The sequence below is a fragment of the Hirsutella rhossiliensis genome, assembly GCF_020360975.1.
Source record: "Hirsutella rhossiliensis strain HR02 chromosome Unknown scaffold00004, whole genome shotgun sequence".
Taxonomy (NCBI): domain Eukaryota; kingdom Fungi; phylum Ascomycota; class Sordariomycetes; order Hypocreales; family Ophiocordycipitaceae; genus Hirsutella; species Hirsutella rhossiliensis.
The window spans coordinates 6,686,761-6,701,580 of NW_025408670.1; the positions used below are offsets into that span (position 1 = coordinate 6,686,761).

At 60.2% G+C, this 14,820-nt stretch overlaps 6 protein-coding genes across 6 annotated transcripts; 3 read left to right on the forward strand and 3 right to left on the reverse strand.

Annotated features, from left to right (window-relative positions):
- Nucleotides 1-1,239: 1,239 nt before the first annotated feature.
- On the forward strand, nucleotides 1,240-1,902 carry HRG_05143 (dcp1-like decapping family domain-containing protein; the record flags this gene model as incomplete). Its single annotated transcript, XM_044863614.1, has 1 exon — nucleotides 1,240-1,902. One exon carries the CDS (start codon nucleotides 1,240-1,242, stop codon nucleotides 1,900-1,902), a length of 663 nt encoding a protein of 220 aa, XP_044722228.1.
- A 381-nt stretch (nucleotides 1,903-2,283) lies between these two features.
- HRG_05144 (BAR domain-containing protein) lies at nucleotides 2,284-3,293 on the reverse strand (the record flags this gene model as incomplete). The annotated part of the gene is made up of 5 exons (XM_044863615.1): nucleotides 2,284-2,885; nucleotides 2,948-3,021; nucleotides 3,078-3,123; nucleotides 3,181-3,231; nucleotides 3,281-3,293. 5 exons carry the CDS (start codon nucleotides 3,291-3,293, stop codon nucleotides 2,284-2,286), a joined length of 786 nt encoding a protein of 261 aa, XP_044722229.1.
- A 382-nt stretch (nucleotides 3,294-3,675) lies between these two features.
- HRG_05145 (peptidyl-tRNA hydrolase domain-containing protein) lies at nucleotides 3,676-4,296 on the forward strand (the record flags this gene model as incomplete). The annotated part of the gene is made up of 1 exon (XM_044863616.1): nucleotides 3,676-4,296. One exon carries the CDS (start codon nucleotides 3,676-3,678, stop codon nucleotides 4,294-4,296), a length of 621 nt encoding a protein of 206 aa, XP_044722230.1.
- A 1,961-nt stretch (nucleotides 4,297-6,257) lies between these two features.
- HRG_05146 (ammonium transporter family domain-containing protein) lies at nucleotides 6,258-8,002 on the forward strand (the record flags this gene model as incomplete). Its single annotated transcript, XM_044863617.1, has 4 exons — nucleotides 6,258-6,341; nucleotides 6,456-6,772; nucleotides 6,853-7,530; nucleotides 7,642-8,002. 4 exons carry the CDS (start codon nucleotides 6,258-6,260, stop codon nucleotides 8,000-8,002), a joined length of 1,440 nt encoding a protein of 479 aa, XP_044722231.1.
- Nucleotides 8,003-8,931: 929 nt separating this feature from the next.
- On the reverse strand, nucleotides 8,932-11,325 carry HRG_05147 (f-box-like domain-containing protein; the record flags this gene model as incomplete). Its single annotated transcript, XM_044863618.1, has 6 exons — nucleotides 8,932-9,569; nucleotides 9,633-9,744; nucleotides 9,800-9,859; nucleotides 9,917-10,017; nucleotides 10,060-10,522; nucleotides 10,603-11,325. The coding sequence occupies 6 exons, from the start codon at nucleotides 11,323-11,325 to the stop codon at nucleotides 8,932-8,934; spliced, it is 2,097 nt and encodes a 698-aa protein (XP_044722232.1).
- Nucleotides 11,326-12,417: 1,092 nt separating this feature from the next.
- On the reverse strand, nucleotides 12,418-14,787 carry HRG_05148 (melibiase domain-containing protein; the record flags this gene model as incomplete). The annotated part of the gene is made up of 3 exons (XM_044863619.1): nucleotides 12,418-13,969; nucleotides 14,021-14,627; nucleotides 14,685-14,787. The coding sequence occupies 3 exons, from the start codon at nucleotides 14,785-14,787 to the stop codon at nucleotides 12,418-12,420; spliced, it is 2,262 nt and encodes a 753-aa protein (XP_044722233.1).
- Nucleotides 14,788-14,820: the final 33 nt, after the last annotated feature.

Genomic DNA, 14,820 nt, shown 5'->3' on the forward strand with positions numbered 1-14,820 from the left:
AAGTAATAATTAGTAAGGGCCTAAATATGGAAACTAGCGGCCGCAGTGAGGCTGGGCGCGCTCGAGGTAAGAGCACGAGGTAAGAGCACGAGGTGCCTGGACTGTCGCACATTAGCTAAGTAAGGTATGTACCTAGGTAGCACATCTACCGGTGCAGGGCCGCAGGATCACGTAAAATATCACGTGTAGACTCACGTAAGCGACGAGAACACAAACGGCTTCAGCAGCAGATTCCGTGACTCTGGCCAACCACGCATCAGACTCCCTATGACCACTTGGTCATTACGACAGGCCTTGTCCTTTTTGCGTGTGCACTCTCTCCATTGAACTACCTAGCTAATAGTGCCCTCTGCTTGCCATCCGTCATTGCAAACTGTGCCGTTTCTGTCTGGGCTTGCTGCCCCTTCTGCCCTTTCATTCCCTTCTCTCGTTCAACCAACAGCAAAGATCTACAAGGCCCTCGAACCGGGACAGCAACCTGCCGGCGAACTCGAACACTGCCGCAGCCCGTTCCTTTGAGGGTGCACTCGGACTCTTTAACAGCCCCCTAGCCGCATGCTCTTCTCGAGACCCGATTAGGTCATTTTCGCAGCACGTGGCATGCGATCAACAGTCTGTACCGCAACCCTTTGGTGCATTCCGCCTTTGTTCCTGTGATTTCCAGGGGCGCTCATGTCAGTGGCAGCCAGACTTGACGGGCAGCCAAGTCATTGGGGGCGATCTTATGTGCCAAATGGTCTCGCCCAGGCGGCGCTGGCCTCCCAACAGCAGGAAGTCTCATACATAGAAGCTGACCCAAAGCTATTCTTCGTTTTCCTTGGTTCAGCCGTCCTTGCAGGGAGGGTTGCAGTCTGGGCAAAGAAGCTCTCTCCCCTGAACTTAAGATCTACATATTCCCGAGTCGATGATTTCCCCGGCTAGAAGGAGCAAGCGTCACGTTAAGTGGTGCCTTATCGATAAGCCCAACTGAGCTCCCCAAGGGTCAAAGCAGGCATTCGACCTCAATTGCATCCGTTGCTGGCCAGAGAAATCGCATCGCGTCAATCCCTCTGTGTGTGCCCTTGATCTCATCATCTTCGTCTGGGCCCCGATTCGCCGCCGCACCTGACGACTAATATACCCTCGGGACTCGCCTTGTGTCCCTCGTTTTCCCCAATCGAGCCCACCTGTGCGACGTTCATCACTGTCCAGCCCCCCTCTCCCCCCCGAGCCCTGCCCGGGCAACCGTCTGTCGCGACCATGAGTCGAACCGCATCGCGCAAGGCACCGCGCCACATCCGCCAGCCTTCAAACCTCATTCCCGCCGCCTCCGACTACGAATCCGACGCAGCCGCCATGCAGGCTCCCTACGCTCCGCCGCCGCCTCGCACAAACACCGAGCTCAACCTCTCCGTGCTCCAGCGGTACCTGCCGTCCATTCAGGGCATCCTCAGCATTGCCGCCAACGCCGTCGTCTACACCTTTGACGGCGCCTCGGAGAGCTGGGACAAGTCGGGCATCGAGGGCACCTTGTTCGTCTGTGCCCAGAGCCCGCTGGCCGACGATACAGAACACCGTCCTCGCGCCTGCGTCTTCGTCCTCAACCGCCGCGCGCTCGACAACCTGGTCGCGGACCTGGCCAGGGTGACACATGTCGAGGTCATGGACGAGCTGGTCATCTTGCGGCTCGAGGGGGATTGGGAGCAAGGCGACAAGGTCCTCGGCATCTGGATACACAACGACAAAGACGAGACCAGAGACATCAACGCCGCCATGATCCAGGAGAGCTGGAAGGCTGTTAGGTCGGGCGGCATCGCCGAGGAGCAGGGGCCGGAAGCAGGGCCAGCCATGCAGGCTATTGGCCGGCGGCTATCCCTGAGCGACCTGTTTGGCAAGCAACGCGATCTCAACCCTACTCAGTGAGTTTTGGCAGTCTTGACAGAAGCCATGATTCACCACGGCCTACCCGCCATGGCCCAACCTCATGATACCCATTCCCCGTCAACTTTCACGTACCAGTTAGCCTTTGGTCCACAGGCCCCCAGACAGCCAGCCGGCACAGACATACGATTGGCGACTCACGACAAGATGCTAACGGTCACCTCGCTGTGAGCCTGCGGGGATTTTCGAAGCAGGGGCCATTCGCCCAGCCTAGTCGTGGATATATAGGCGGATACAAAGCGTCTAGAAAAGTCGATTTTCAAGCAGTGTCGTGCCCGAGCGCTATCCCTTACATGTCGATGTACTCCATGATCCCGCGTGTCGTAAAAGGTCGTCTAACCAGCCCAGGCGCTCCACACGCCGTTAGACCGTACCGCTGATGCTCAGCTCCCGAATCTCCTGCAGAACCTGTTCCACGCGGGCGTCCAGTTGGCCCTCAGCGTACTGATCCCTAGTGTCCGCGTCTAGGTACTGCTGCACCTGCGCCATCCGTGAGTAGGCCTCGGCGCAGAAACGCAACTGAATCTTGACGAGCGCCTCAAAGGTCGGGTCCAGGTACGGCACGCGCAAGTCAATCAACTGCGGCACCTCTGTGCTGAGCTGCTCGTTGAGCTGCTCGTACGCGGCCTTTGCCATTTCGAGCTCCTTTTCCGTGCGCGGCAGCTTGGTCGCGTCCTTGTCGGGCTTCTCGACCAGCTTCTTAACCCGGGCGCGCAGGGCATCGTAGTCGAGGAGCTTGTGCGCGCGCTTCTTGATGCACTCGTTGACGTCGGGAAAGTAGGCGCAAAAGCGCGTGATAGGTTCGAGCACAGTCGTTCGATAGGGGCCGTCGAGGGCTTTGATGGTCTCGGCATCGAGGTCTTCGACGGCTTGTTTGTAGCTCCTACTGACGCCGTCCTTTGCGCCAGAGTCTCCGTAGAAAGCATCGATGGTCTCTGCTATCCTCATTTGTGACGCTGTCATTGCTGAACGGGCGGCAAGGTTAGCGGGTCGCGAGCGAGCACGGCGATGTCTGGCCAGACGGTACCTCTTAGCGAGTCTAGATAGCCTTTGGCCTCCTTTTGCAGTCGTAGCGACGCCGCCTCCATCGTTCGGAACCGTCTGGGCCGACAGGTCAGCGTCGGTCGAGATGGCAAGCGGTCGGGCCTGTCCCGAACCTTTCCTCGACCTCATAATCGCGGTCATTTGTCTTTTCCACGTGCCCTGGAAGCCGCCATTAGCATCGACACTGGCTCAAGGAGCTCCTCGAGCACAACACACCCGTCTTCATCATGACCTGCGTCGTCGCGCGGTTCACGTTTTTCTTGAACCCTGCTCCTTGTCAGCCCCTCTCTGCAAACTGCGGGGTGTCAAAGCTCACCCGCCCACGACATCTTGGCTGTATTTATTTGTTTGTCGGCGAGGCGGATTGCGTGACCGAGGCGAGACGAGATTCGCAGTGTGTGGTGAGGAGGAAGTGTCCAATTGATAGGTATGTTTTGCGGAGCGAGTCGGGGTCAGCAGCTCAGTCGGGTTGTGTGTTGCGAGAGCGAAGGCTGCGCAGCCCGAGATTTGACCCAATTGGCGGCGCATCCAAGGTGCTCCGTCGAGTCCGGCTATGTACTACGTCAGTAGAAGTGAGCGGGTGAGGCGCAGAGGGGCTCCGCCACGTCTCACGTGATATCGCGTTTCTTGCCTGAACTTCACGATCCCGTCGCCAAGCAAGGCAAGAATTTCGGCCCCCAGAGCCCACGAGAGAGCGTGGCGCGCGCCATTATGATCAATCCTCACTTCCTCATTATCAGCCTGGGAAACCCCCTTCCCGCCTACAGCACGCTTCACTCTGCCGGCCACTTTGCCAACCGTGGCCTGGCCCAAATCTTTCGCCAGCCGGAATGGCGCGAGAGAAGGCTGGGCAGGTCCAAAACCTGCCTTGTATCTCAGGGACCCAAGTACACCCTTGTACAGTCGCCGACTCTCATGAACAGGTCGGGTGACTTTGCTCTCGGCGCGTGGAAAGACATGTGCGACAAGCATGACCCTGCATCATTGAGCCTCGTCATTCTCCACGACGAGCTGGAAAAGAAGCTGGGCGACGTCGCCCTAATTCACTGGACACGCAGCGCACGCGGACACAATGGCGTCAAAGACGTCCTCAAGCGCATCAGGATGGAGTATTGGCCGACATCTACTTTTGCCCGCATATCCATAGGGATCGGGCGACCACCAGAAAGAGATCAGGACACGGTCGTCAGGTACGTCATGAAGCCCGTGTCACCGGAGACACGGGGCCTCCTCGAGGACGTCGCCCCATTCGAGGTGGCAAGAGCGCTGGCCAAGCATGAAGAGAATTGGAGACTGGGGAAGCAGGAGGACCAGAGCAAGCGCCTGGACTGAGTTGATGAAGCCAACACCGAGCTTCTCGGGCAGCAAGAGCTTGGCTCCACCGTCAGGAAGCAAAGCACAAGTCTTCTATGCTCGGCTGGCCCATCCTTTCTACACCTCCAGGCTGGTACATGCCATGACCTGGATTAATGGCCTCTTTCTCGTTCCTTTTTCCCAGGTCTCAGAGACGGCGCATCGAACCTGCAAGGTGACGGAGAACTCGCCTATCGGGTTGACTGCGTATCGACCAAAATGGAAGCACGGCAGACAGACGGGCGCGTCAGATCGATTCCATGTCAGGCCGAGCGACGTCTTCACCCAACAGACACGGCACCGGGCGGCTGTTCGCGAGAGTGTGTCCCGGAGCTGGCTTCTACAGTGAAGCGGAGTGGTCCTCGGACCCCAATGTGGCAACTATCTAGGTAACTTAATCTATGCACCTCTCCGTCAATACATATTCCAAGCGCCCGCCGTCTTCTGCCAGTCGCTATTCTGAGACTCGCTTCCTCACACCGAAAACAATGTCAATCCTCAAGGACCGTGTGGCGTCGGAGAAAGCGGCAGGGCTTCACGACGCACTGTCCACCCGAGGGGGATGAGGCTGCGGATGCAATTTGACAGGCCTCCCCCAGCAGTCATCGCTTCTCGCGACGCTGCATAGGAGAAAAGGGGTCGACCCCAACATCAGCGTCACGGTCGTGGGACTGTGGTATTGCCTCCGCCTGTCGACACGAGGGGCGGGAAGCTGCAGGTGGTTTATTTGGACGACGTGGTATTCCAGAAGGATCCTATGCTGGCCGAAAGGTGGGCTATTAATTAATTAATTCGCTGCGACTGGCAGTCGATACCCCGGGCCCAACAGTCAACCGCCTGCTCCGACTCTCCGCAGATCCGTCCGTTCATCTCGAGCCGGCTGGGTCCTCGCAGCGCCCCGGTCCAACGACAAGCATCTGACACAGCCTTTTTCCTCCAGGTCCGATATCCTACGGCTTACCAGATGATACTAATGCTCCCTCCAGTCTCACATTGGTCCGGCGTATCGCATCAAGAGGTACATGGGTCCACGCGCTGACGGACTCTGCCAATGACAATTGCGGCTTCCTTTGCCAATGTCGTTCCGACCTGGCTTCTAAACCTCTGGCGTACGAGGCTCCCTCCTCATCACCAACACTCCAAGCAGGTGTCGCTCGCTCGCTCGTCATTTCGAGGTAATGTCTGGCGGCCAGGGCTGGAACTCCACGCCTGCATGTCCCGTGCAGATGAACAGGTGCCACCGCAGCTGCCCCGGTCGAGGGCAGGGCAGGGCAGGGCAGGGCAGTAAGCGGAAACGCGGCCGGGCTGCAACGCTCCTCAACTCCCACAAGAGACCGGGGGCCGTGTCCCTATCAGATCCCTCATGCTTATCGGCAGCCTCTCCAATATGCCCGCTATTGGACGGGGACGTCTCTCTTTTCTTGTCGTCGCGATAAGCAGCTTGCGGCTGGACCCCGGCTTGCTTGGGGGCCGGCCAAGGAAAATAGAAGGCAGACAGACAAGCCCGTCCGGTCTCGATCTCCAACTCCACGGGGACTTTTTGTACGTCCCAGATGCCCTTGCCTAGCCACCCAAATTGGGGTGGTGGCCTGTTGGCAGCGACAAAGCAGCTCATCTGGGCTTCCAATGGCCCAACTCGGCAGACGAGGACACGCGCTCTTCCGTGTATCTGAATGGTGGCTGCAGCGACAAATCTCTCTTTAAACGTGGCATGGATGGTCGTTCAGAATACATCTTTTACCCTGTCGACCTGTTTTTTTCTCGGGTTGTCATTACTTGCTGGTGCCTCGTCTCTCCTTTACTTTTTCTTCCTTCCCCCTTTCTCACATTCACTCTTTTCTCCCCCCTCGTTTCTTTTCCGCCCACAAGGCTGAGCTAACCTATCCCCGGGACAGCCTGGCATCGAGGAAGAGAGCAGGACCTCCTCCAGGGCCAGCATCATGGCGGTGGAATACAATGGCACGACCGGCACGGCCGACGCCGGCTACTCGTCGAGGGTCAGCAACCTCAATATCTTTTACGACGTACGTCTCCCCTCTGCTCTGGCCTCTGCTCTACTCTCCCCTCCCCTTCCTCTGCTGTGTAAAGCCGTGATGCTGCCATGGGAAACGCAACGATTCTAAACATGGCGTCGGCAGACCGGCCACATGGCCTTCATCACCCTCTCCGCCGTCCTGGTGCTGCTCATGATCCCCGGCGTCGGTTTCTTCTACAGCGGCCTCGCACGCCGCAAGTCGGCGCTGCAGCTCGTCCTGCTGTCAATGCTCTCCGTCGCCGTCGTCGGCTTCCAGTGGTTCTTCTGGGGCTACTCGCTCGCCTTTTCCCGCACCGGCAACGCCTTTCTCGGAGACCTCTCGCAGTTTGGCCTCATGAAGACGATTGGGCAGCCCAACGGGTCCAGCGCCATGCCCGACATTCTCTTCTGCCTGTACCAGGGCATGTTCGCCTCCATTACGTGAGTTGTCCGCCTCAACGTGTATCCCTCGTTGCTCCTATGGCTGGTGTCACGCAGACTGACGGTAAACCACGATGCAGTCCCGCCCTGGCCATCGGCGCCGTTGCTGACCGCGGCCGCATGCTGCCGGCCATTGTCTTCATCTTTGTGTGGTCGACCATCGTCTACGACCCCATTGCCTACTGGACGTGGAACGCCAACGGCTGGCTCTCCAAGCTGCCCAGCTACGACTTTGCCGGCGGCGGCCCCGTGCACATCGCCTCGGGCTCCTGCGCCCTCGCCTACAGCCTGATGCTCGGCAAGCGCACCGGCTACTCGGGCACGGGCGGCCTACCGTATCGCCCGCACAGCGTCACCAACGTCGTCCTCGGCACCGTCTTCCTCTGGGTCGGCTGGTTCGGCTTCAACGGCGGGTCCGCCCTCAGCATCAACATCCGCGCCATCATGGCCTGCTACGTCACCAACCTCGCCGCCGCCTGCGCCGGCATCACTTGGGTCCTGCTCGACTACCGCCTCGAGCGCAAGTGGAGCACCATTGGATTCTGCTCCGGCGCCATCTCGGGCCTCGTCGCCATTACCCCCGCCGCCGGCTTCGTCGCCCCTTGGGCTGCCCTCGTCATTGGCGTCTGCGGTGGGCTGTGCTGCAACTTTGCCACCAAGCTCAAGTTCCTCACCGGCGTTGACGACGCGCTTGACATCTTTGCTGTCCACGGCATCGGCGGCATGGTTGGCAACATCCTGACGGGCATATTTGGGGCGTGAGTGTTCCCCCTTTCTCGCCCTTGCTCTCCCCTTTCCCCATCTCCATATCAATCATGAGATCGCCCTCGTCTCGTGCTATGCCACAGTGCTAACGTCTGGCCACCAAGCTCCTACATTGCCGGCCTCGACGGCAACACCTACCCGCCCATCGGCTGGGTCGACCGCCACTGGGTCCAGCTCGGCAACCAGCTCGCCGGCGTCCTCGCCGCCTTCACCTGGTCCTTCGTCATGACCTGTCTCATCCTCTTCCTCATGAACCTCGTCCCCGGCCTGTCACTGCGCGTCTCCGCCGACGACGAGGACGTCGGCATCGACGACTGCCAGCTCGGCGAGTTCGCCTACGACTACGTCGAGCTGACGCGCCACGTCGCCGACACGACAACCACCGTCTCCGAGCGGCACGCTTCCTCCGACGCCTCCACCGCCGCCAACGAAAAGGCCCTTCCCCCAATCATCTCCGCCGCTTGAGCGGGACGCGCAGCGCCACAGCACGGCGATGGACGATCTGTACTCCTCGTGCCCTGCTCCCCGCCTCTGCTTTCGGTCTTTGTCTCCCTTGCATCACGTTTGAGAACATGTAGGCTGTCAATACATGTACAAATCATCACGCAAGAGTTCGCCGGTGTTCAGCCTGATGTACATCATCCCTCGATTGCGTCACGCCGACGCCCGTCGGACGGCCCGAGCCAGTTGTTACATAGCTTTATACAGACATTTTTGCGCGCGGCACGAAATAGATAACCCCTGTTCTTCCCACCAGCCCGTTCCACTATTTCGGCTGGTCTGGATAGTAAATCCATAAGGGCCTAAAGAGCACACCGCGGCCGCTGCCGGCCATCACAGTCCAAGTAGTCGCAAGACGGCAATTCTCAAAGGTCAAACTATAGTAGCTGCTGGAACAAATTCAATCCTATTCCATGCAGTCGGCCATGCAGATGCTCTATCCTTTCGCAACGTGTGCACCCCTGCTGCGCCGTGCTCCTCGCCGGGCTTTGTCAGGTTTGGTCCTCGCCCGACTCCCTAGTAGCCTGCATGCTTTCGCACTCTCACTGTTCCATTCTCTGCTGCCGGAGCATTTCTCGGTCGTGGTCCCGAGTCTTCTGTCGCTGTCGTCACTTCGTTGCACGCAAGGACGGCGCTCCCTGAACTAAAACTCCGCCTATGCAAATGATGTCGAGAAGGCTGCCGAACCCCAAAAAGGACCAAGAACCTTTGTCGGCCGTCGTGGCCCAACTCAAACGCCCGGACGCCGAAAGCTCGTCCGGAACGCCTTCACGCCGTCTCGGTGACCAGTCTGTATGCTGCGCCGTGCGACTGAAAGTCAATCAACCGGGAGCCCGAGATTACCCACCCGGCTTTCGAAACGGACTCGTCCACGTCTCACACTAAACGGGCATCTATTCTCTGAGCGTATCTTGGGGCGGCAGCTGCATCGGCGCGGTGCTCGCTCCCGACGCGGAACCACCGGGCGGGGCAGTGCTGGCTTGCTGAGATGCGCTCGGGTCCGAGACCAGGGTAGCCAGGCTTGCCTGGACATGGCCATGGGCACTAAGTGGCGGGCCTCCGCTGGCAGGTTCGTTGGTCATGAAGCTCGAGAATGCCAGCGGCCCCATAGGCCCCGTCAGAGGGTGTGCGTGACTCGAAGAACCAGCCGGAGAGTGGCTGAGGCTGGGTGCCGGGGGCGGGACGGGAATGCCATTCGCCTGCGCAAAGGTCGATCCAAGTGTGCCGGCCGGGGGCGGCTGGTTCTGTACGTTCGCGTCGACAGCCATTTCGCTTCCATCCAGGCCTTCAAAGTCGTTTTCCTCGTCGGCCATTTCGTCGTCGAAGCCCTCGCCTTCAGTCGTGGGCAAGTTGTTTGCCATGGCCTGCGATCGACGTGCAGCAGCGCCGCGGATGCGGCTACCCCCAGCCCGGTAGGGTAAGCTCTCGCGGAGCTCTTCGAACCGGGGTGACGTGTTGAGAAACTCGCGGAACTGGGTCACCATGCTTCCGGAGAAGACGCAAAAGACGTCTCTCTGATGCTGCGTGAATTCTATATCGAGTGTCAGAAGCCGTTGCGGAGCTCAAAGGTCTGACGGGTCATCACTGCACTCACCAGGGGGAGCTATCCGGCAGAATGCCTGAAAGTCGTCACGCTGGAACGCGGCAACACCTGTCAAGCTCAGGTGGGTAAGCCGGGGGCACGAGTTGAGAAGCCGCATGATGCTCTGTGCAGGCGTCAGCAAGAAATCCTGTATACGAGGGACCCAGAAAGGGCATTACCTTGAGCGTCAGGTTGACGCAATAGCTCAAGTGGACTCGCTCCAGGCTCGAAGCGTAGTACTCTCCACCCACAAACACTCCGCTGGCGTCTCGTCGAACGCGAGGACGGTATGCTGCCTCGGCGAGCGCGAAGACGGATTCGTCCGTGATGGAGCTGCACTTGACGAGGCCGATGCGCTTCAGCTTGGGCAGTAGAGCCAGCCTCTTGACGGAGTCGTCTGTCAGGTTTGTGCAGCACCCTAGGTCGATGTAGCGGATACGGTTGCACGAGTTGACGAGCTTCTTAACCCCTTCGTCGGTGATTTGTCCGCAATGACCGAGGTGTACATAGTGCAGGTTCTTGCCGAGTCGGGCGATGGAGTGGACAGCCGCGTCGGTGATGTTGCGGCACTTGGCCAAGACGAGGTTGCGAAGACGCGGGGCAACGTCAATGATCTTCTCGACGGCGGCGTCTGTGAGCCTCGTACACGAGGTCAAGTCGAGGATTCGCAGGTGGTCGTAGACCTGGTTATCCGGGAGGCTCAAGAAGGCGTTGTCGTCGATCAGGTCGCAGCTGACAAGGCGCAGCTCGCGCAAGCAGTTGCCTTTGGAGAGGAGGGCCGTGACAGGCATGTTGCCAATCTGGTGGCACTGGTGCAGGTCGATCTCGAGGATGTTGGGACAGTGTTGGGCAAAGGAGAGGACGGCATCGTCACGCAGCTGCGCACACTCGTTGAGCTTCACCTAAAGCCCAAAGCGTCAGATTCTGGAAAGAGCAGAGGCAGATGCGCAGGCGTGGGACCAGGCACAAATGGCAAACTTACCCTCCTGATGTACTTGCAGTTCTGCGCGAGGCTGATGAGGCTCTCGTTGGAGATTGCATCGCAGCCCGAAATGTTGAGCCCCTGCAGTCGCGGGCAATGTTCGGCGATGGCGTGGATGGACTTTTCGGTAATATTTTTGTCGTTGGAGATGTCGAGCGCCGACAGCGACGCGCTATTCTCCACCAGAGCGATGAGGCCCGAGTCGGTGAGACCTCGACAATTGGTCAGAGTCAGTCTCTCGACGCGGGAGCACACGGCGAGCGGCAGGACGCTGCCGTCGTTGACCTTGTCGGCAAGGGCGGCAAGGTTGAGGCGTTTGATGAAGTCGCGGTAGCTGAAAAAGGGCCGCTCGAGGCCGAGCGTCTGGCAGATGCTGCTGTGGTTTCGCCAGTTGGTACAAGCGGGTCTGTGCCACAGCAGGTCGACGGCATTCCGAGCCCAACGCCGGGAGACGAGCATGCAGTGGTACAGGTCGGAAGAGGCGCTGAGCTTGGCAAAGATGCTGATGAGGATTTCGTTGGGTAGCCGGTTCACCGGGGGCCAACAGGCATCGTCGACCTGCATGTCTTGGAAGTTGGGGACGCCGAGCGACGACTGCGAGTCGTTGGCGCCCAGAAAGAAGTCGGACTCTTCGTTGTCGGGCGGGGCAGGAGAGGTGGCCGACGAGGAGGAGCGGGAGTCGTCTTGCTCATCGGCGGCAGGGCCAGCAGATGTCGTAGCCATGATGCCGTGAGGGGCGGCGGCCGGGAGCATCGTAGGACAAAGGACCCTGTCGACTGCGTTTTGGCTTCTCGTTCCCCCCAGCCTCGTTTTTGCAGCGCCGGGCGAGCGGACGTACAGTACAAGGCTCCCCGCTGAGGGAGGCCGAGATGCAGAGCCCAAGGCAAGCGATGGAGAGAGCGAGGGTGGATCGACGGCGGGCAAATCCCCGAGCGACGCTGGGGCTGCTGCTCGGGCAGTTTTGGGCGTCGGGGACGGGGTGGGCTCACAGAGGGACGCGGTCCCCTGAGGATATCGCGATGGATCCAGAGGGCGCGGGTGACGTCGCGAAGCAGTCAGGTGTACAGAGAGAGGGGGAGCCAGAGGCCGACGGCTTCTGCGAGGTAGCGGCCACCGGTGGATGCGGATGCGGATGCTGACAAGGGCGGGTGAGAAGGGGACGACGGAGGGAAAGGTGTGGAGTGAGGTGCTACTTGCTTGGCGATGGAAGTCAGCAGGGTTGGTCGGAAGGTACATGTAGGCCGAGACAGGGCGGAGGCGTGCTGAAGGCGGCCAGTTGGTGCGTGCGCGTGGGGCCCTGCACGGGACCCTCCCCTGTCTCCCAGCACCCGCCCTCCACTGGCGGTACAGTAACTTAGTGACTAGTATCTGCCGCACCAGACCCTCCGCTGTGCCAGTGCCAGGAACGGCCACCAGACGGCTTGATACCCAAGTACCTGGCTATCGGGCGTTCACGGCGCTGGCGACTCGCACTGCAAGGCAACTCAACTGAGTCTCGTACAGTCACCCTCGCGGGAAGTTCAGGTGGTTAATTAAAAGGGCGGGCTGGGGGACCCCTGCCTCCCCTGCACGGACAAACCGACTGGGAAATGTGCCTGAAGGAAGGGCCCGACCGTGCACGTGACCTTTGCGCCCTGAGTTTCCACATGTAGGGAGAGTCAAAGTTGACCCATCATCTTAAAACTGCCGTGCCAGATCGACCAGATCTCTATTACGCGTCTTCCAAATCGCTGGCCGTCCTCTGCATGCCGACCGGCTGGCCTGTCTACGCTCGACGCCGCCGGCAGGCATCTTATCTCACGCCCTCGGGCCCTCTCACAACTTCTCGAGAAAGACGACCCTGCTCCCGAAATCGCCAGAGGGAAACCGATACGACACTCCCTTGTTCATCAGCGTCGCCCCCGACACCGTCCGGTTTCCATCCACCCTGTACCTGGCCTTTGCGTCCAGCCCCTGAAGCCGCAGCACCGGCCAGGCGTGGTTGATGGTCGCCCGCAGTTGAAAGTAGAACAGCACCGCCTGCTGGCCGTCGTCGGAGACAAACAGGGCCGCCGGCCAGTTGGACTCCTCGGGCAGGTTGAGGCGCCACATGTCCCCCTTGACGACAATGGGATTGACCTTTTCGGCGAGCGCAATCAGGCCCGCCATTTTGGCCTTGTCCTCCGCCGGCATCTCCGCCGGGTTTAGCTCGAGGCCAAAAGATCCGCCCATCATGGCCACGTGGGCCCGAAACTCGATGGGCGTCGTGCGCCCCGTCTGCTGGTTCGGCACCGCCGAAATGTGGGCCCCCATGGCCGAGGCCGGGTAGGCCAGCGAGGTGCCAAACTGGATATAGACGCGCTCTAGCCCATCGGTGTCGTCCGACGTCCAGATCTGCGGAAAATAATGCAGCACGCCCGCGTCGAAGCGGCCGCCACCCGACGCGCAACCCTCCCAGAGAACGTATGGGAAGCGCTTCGTCAGCGTGTCAAGCACATGGTACAGGCCCAGCATGTACTCGTGGTTGGTGCTGGCTGTCGGCATCTCGTGGATGCCCCTGTTGTTGTCCCACTTGACGTAGTCAATGGGCGCGCTGCTGAGGATGTGGGAGACGGAGTCGATGATGAAGTCCTGAACTTCGGGCAGCGCAACGTTGAGCACCAGCTGGTGGCGCGTCTCGGTCCGAGGGTAGCCGCCTGCGTGCAGAGCCCAGTTTGGATGCTTTTCGTACAAGCTCGAGTTGGGGTTGACCATTTCTGGCTCAAACCACAGACCAAACTTCAACTTGGGGCCCGTCGACGAATTCCCGCTGGCGAGGTCTCGGATGCCGTCGACTAGGGGCTTAAGGCCCTTTGGGAATTTGGCAGGATTCACCTCCCAGTCTCCCAGCCCGGCCTCGTCGTTGTCGCGGGGATGCTGGACCCCGAACCAGCCGTCGTCGAGCACGAAGAGCTTGACGCCCAGGTCGGCGGACTCGGTGGCGAGCTTGTGGATCTTGTCGGCGTCGTAGTCGAAGCTGAGGCCTTCCCAGCTGTTGAGGAGGACTGGCCGTGGCTGAGTCGCGAATTTGCTCGTCATCAGGTGCTTTCGATAGAGGCTATGCAGCTTGCGCGACATACCGCCGATGCCCGTGTCGGAAAAGACGGCAACCGCCTCGGGCGAGACGAGGGACGCCCCGGGACCGAGCGACCACGAAAGTTGAGATGGGTTTAGGCCAATCATGGCGCGTGTCAAACCCTGGGAGCCCCTTTCGATCTCGGCAGCGAAGGACCCGGTGTACACGAGGGAGAAGCCCCATGCCTCGCCGTGTGACTCGGTTGTTGTCGAGCTGACGAGCGAGAAGAATGGGTTGTGGAAGTGGGAGGAGTAGCCAGCGGCACTCCCGAAGCTGAAGCAAGCGTCAGTCATATGTTGACCATGTCTCTGGGCAAAGACTCACCCTTGGGTGCCAAAGTCGACCTTGCGACGGACTCTCATGGCCTCTCGCGCCCAGTCTCCCGTCAGCTCGAGCATCTCGTAGTCGCCAAAGGGCATGTCAACGCTCATGCTGGCGAGCTTCTCCACGGTGATGTTTGCGGTGCCCATGTTGGTGATGTTGACGCTGCGCACGACGGCATCGTACTTGGGAAAGATGGAGTAAGACAGCTGTGCCGCGACGGCGCTGTATCTGTCGTACATGTGGATGAGCAGCGTAGTCACGTCGTCGTCGGCGCCAAAGGTCGAGGGCAGGCCCTTGAGCGCCGGCTTCCCATTGCGAATCTCGTGCGAGCTGTACTGAAAGTCGCTGACGGTGTAGCCCTCGGACTGTCGGATCTGGACGGCCGGAGTGCGGAAATCACCGCGGCCCAGATCCGGAAGCTCGCGGCGCACGCGGCCGACGAGGGTGACCCAGCCGTGGACGGGGCCAGGCTCGGCCTCGATGCTGTCGCCGTCGATGGGGGCGCCGAAGTGGTCCGAGACGAGATCGCCGGTGGAGTTGTCGACGTGGAAGCGGTACGAGACGTTGTCGCCGTTGAGGACAAAGGAGGATCCGTCGACGATGACGTCTGCGTGTCGCTTGGTTAGGACAACAGCTCGGAGACGTGAGCCGGCGATTTACGTACAGCCCTTGGGCGACGTCGCTGCCACGGCGCCGGCAACGCAGGCCAGACTCGAGGCCAGCGTCGCGGCGACGACAAGGCGGCGGGGAGACGAGCTTGCCGGCATGGTCGGTGAGCTGGTAATGGCTATACGCGCGAC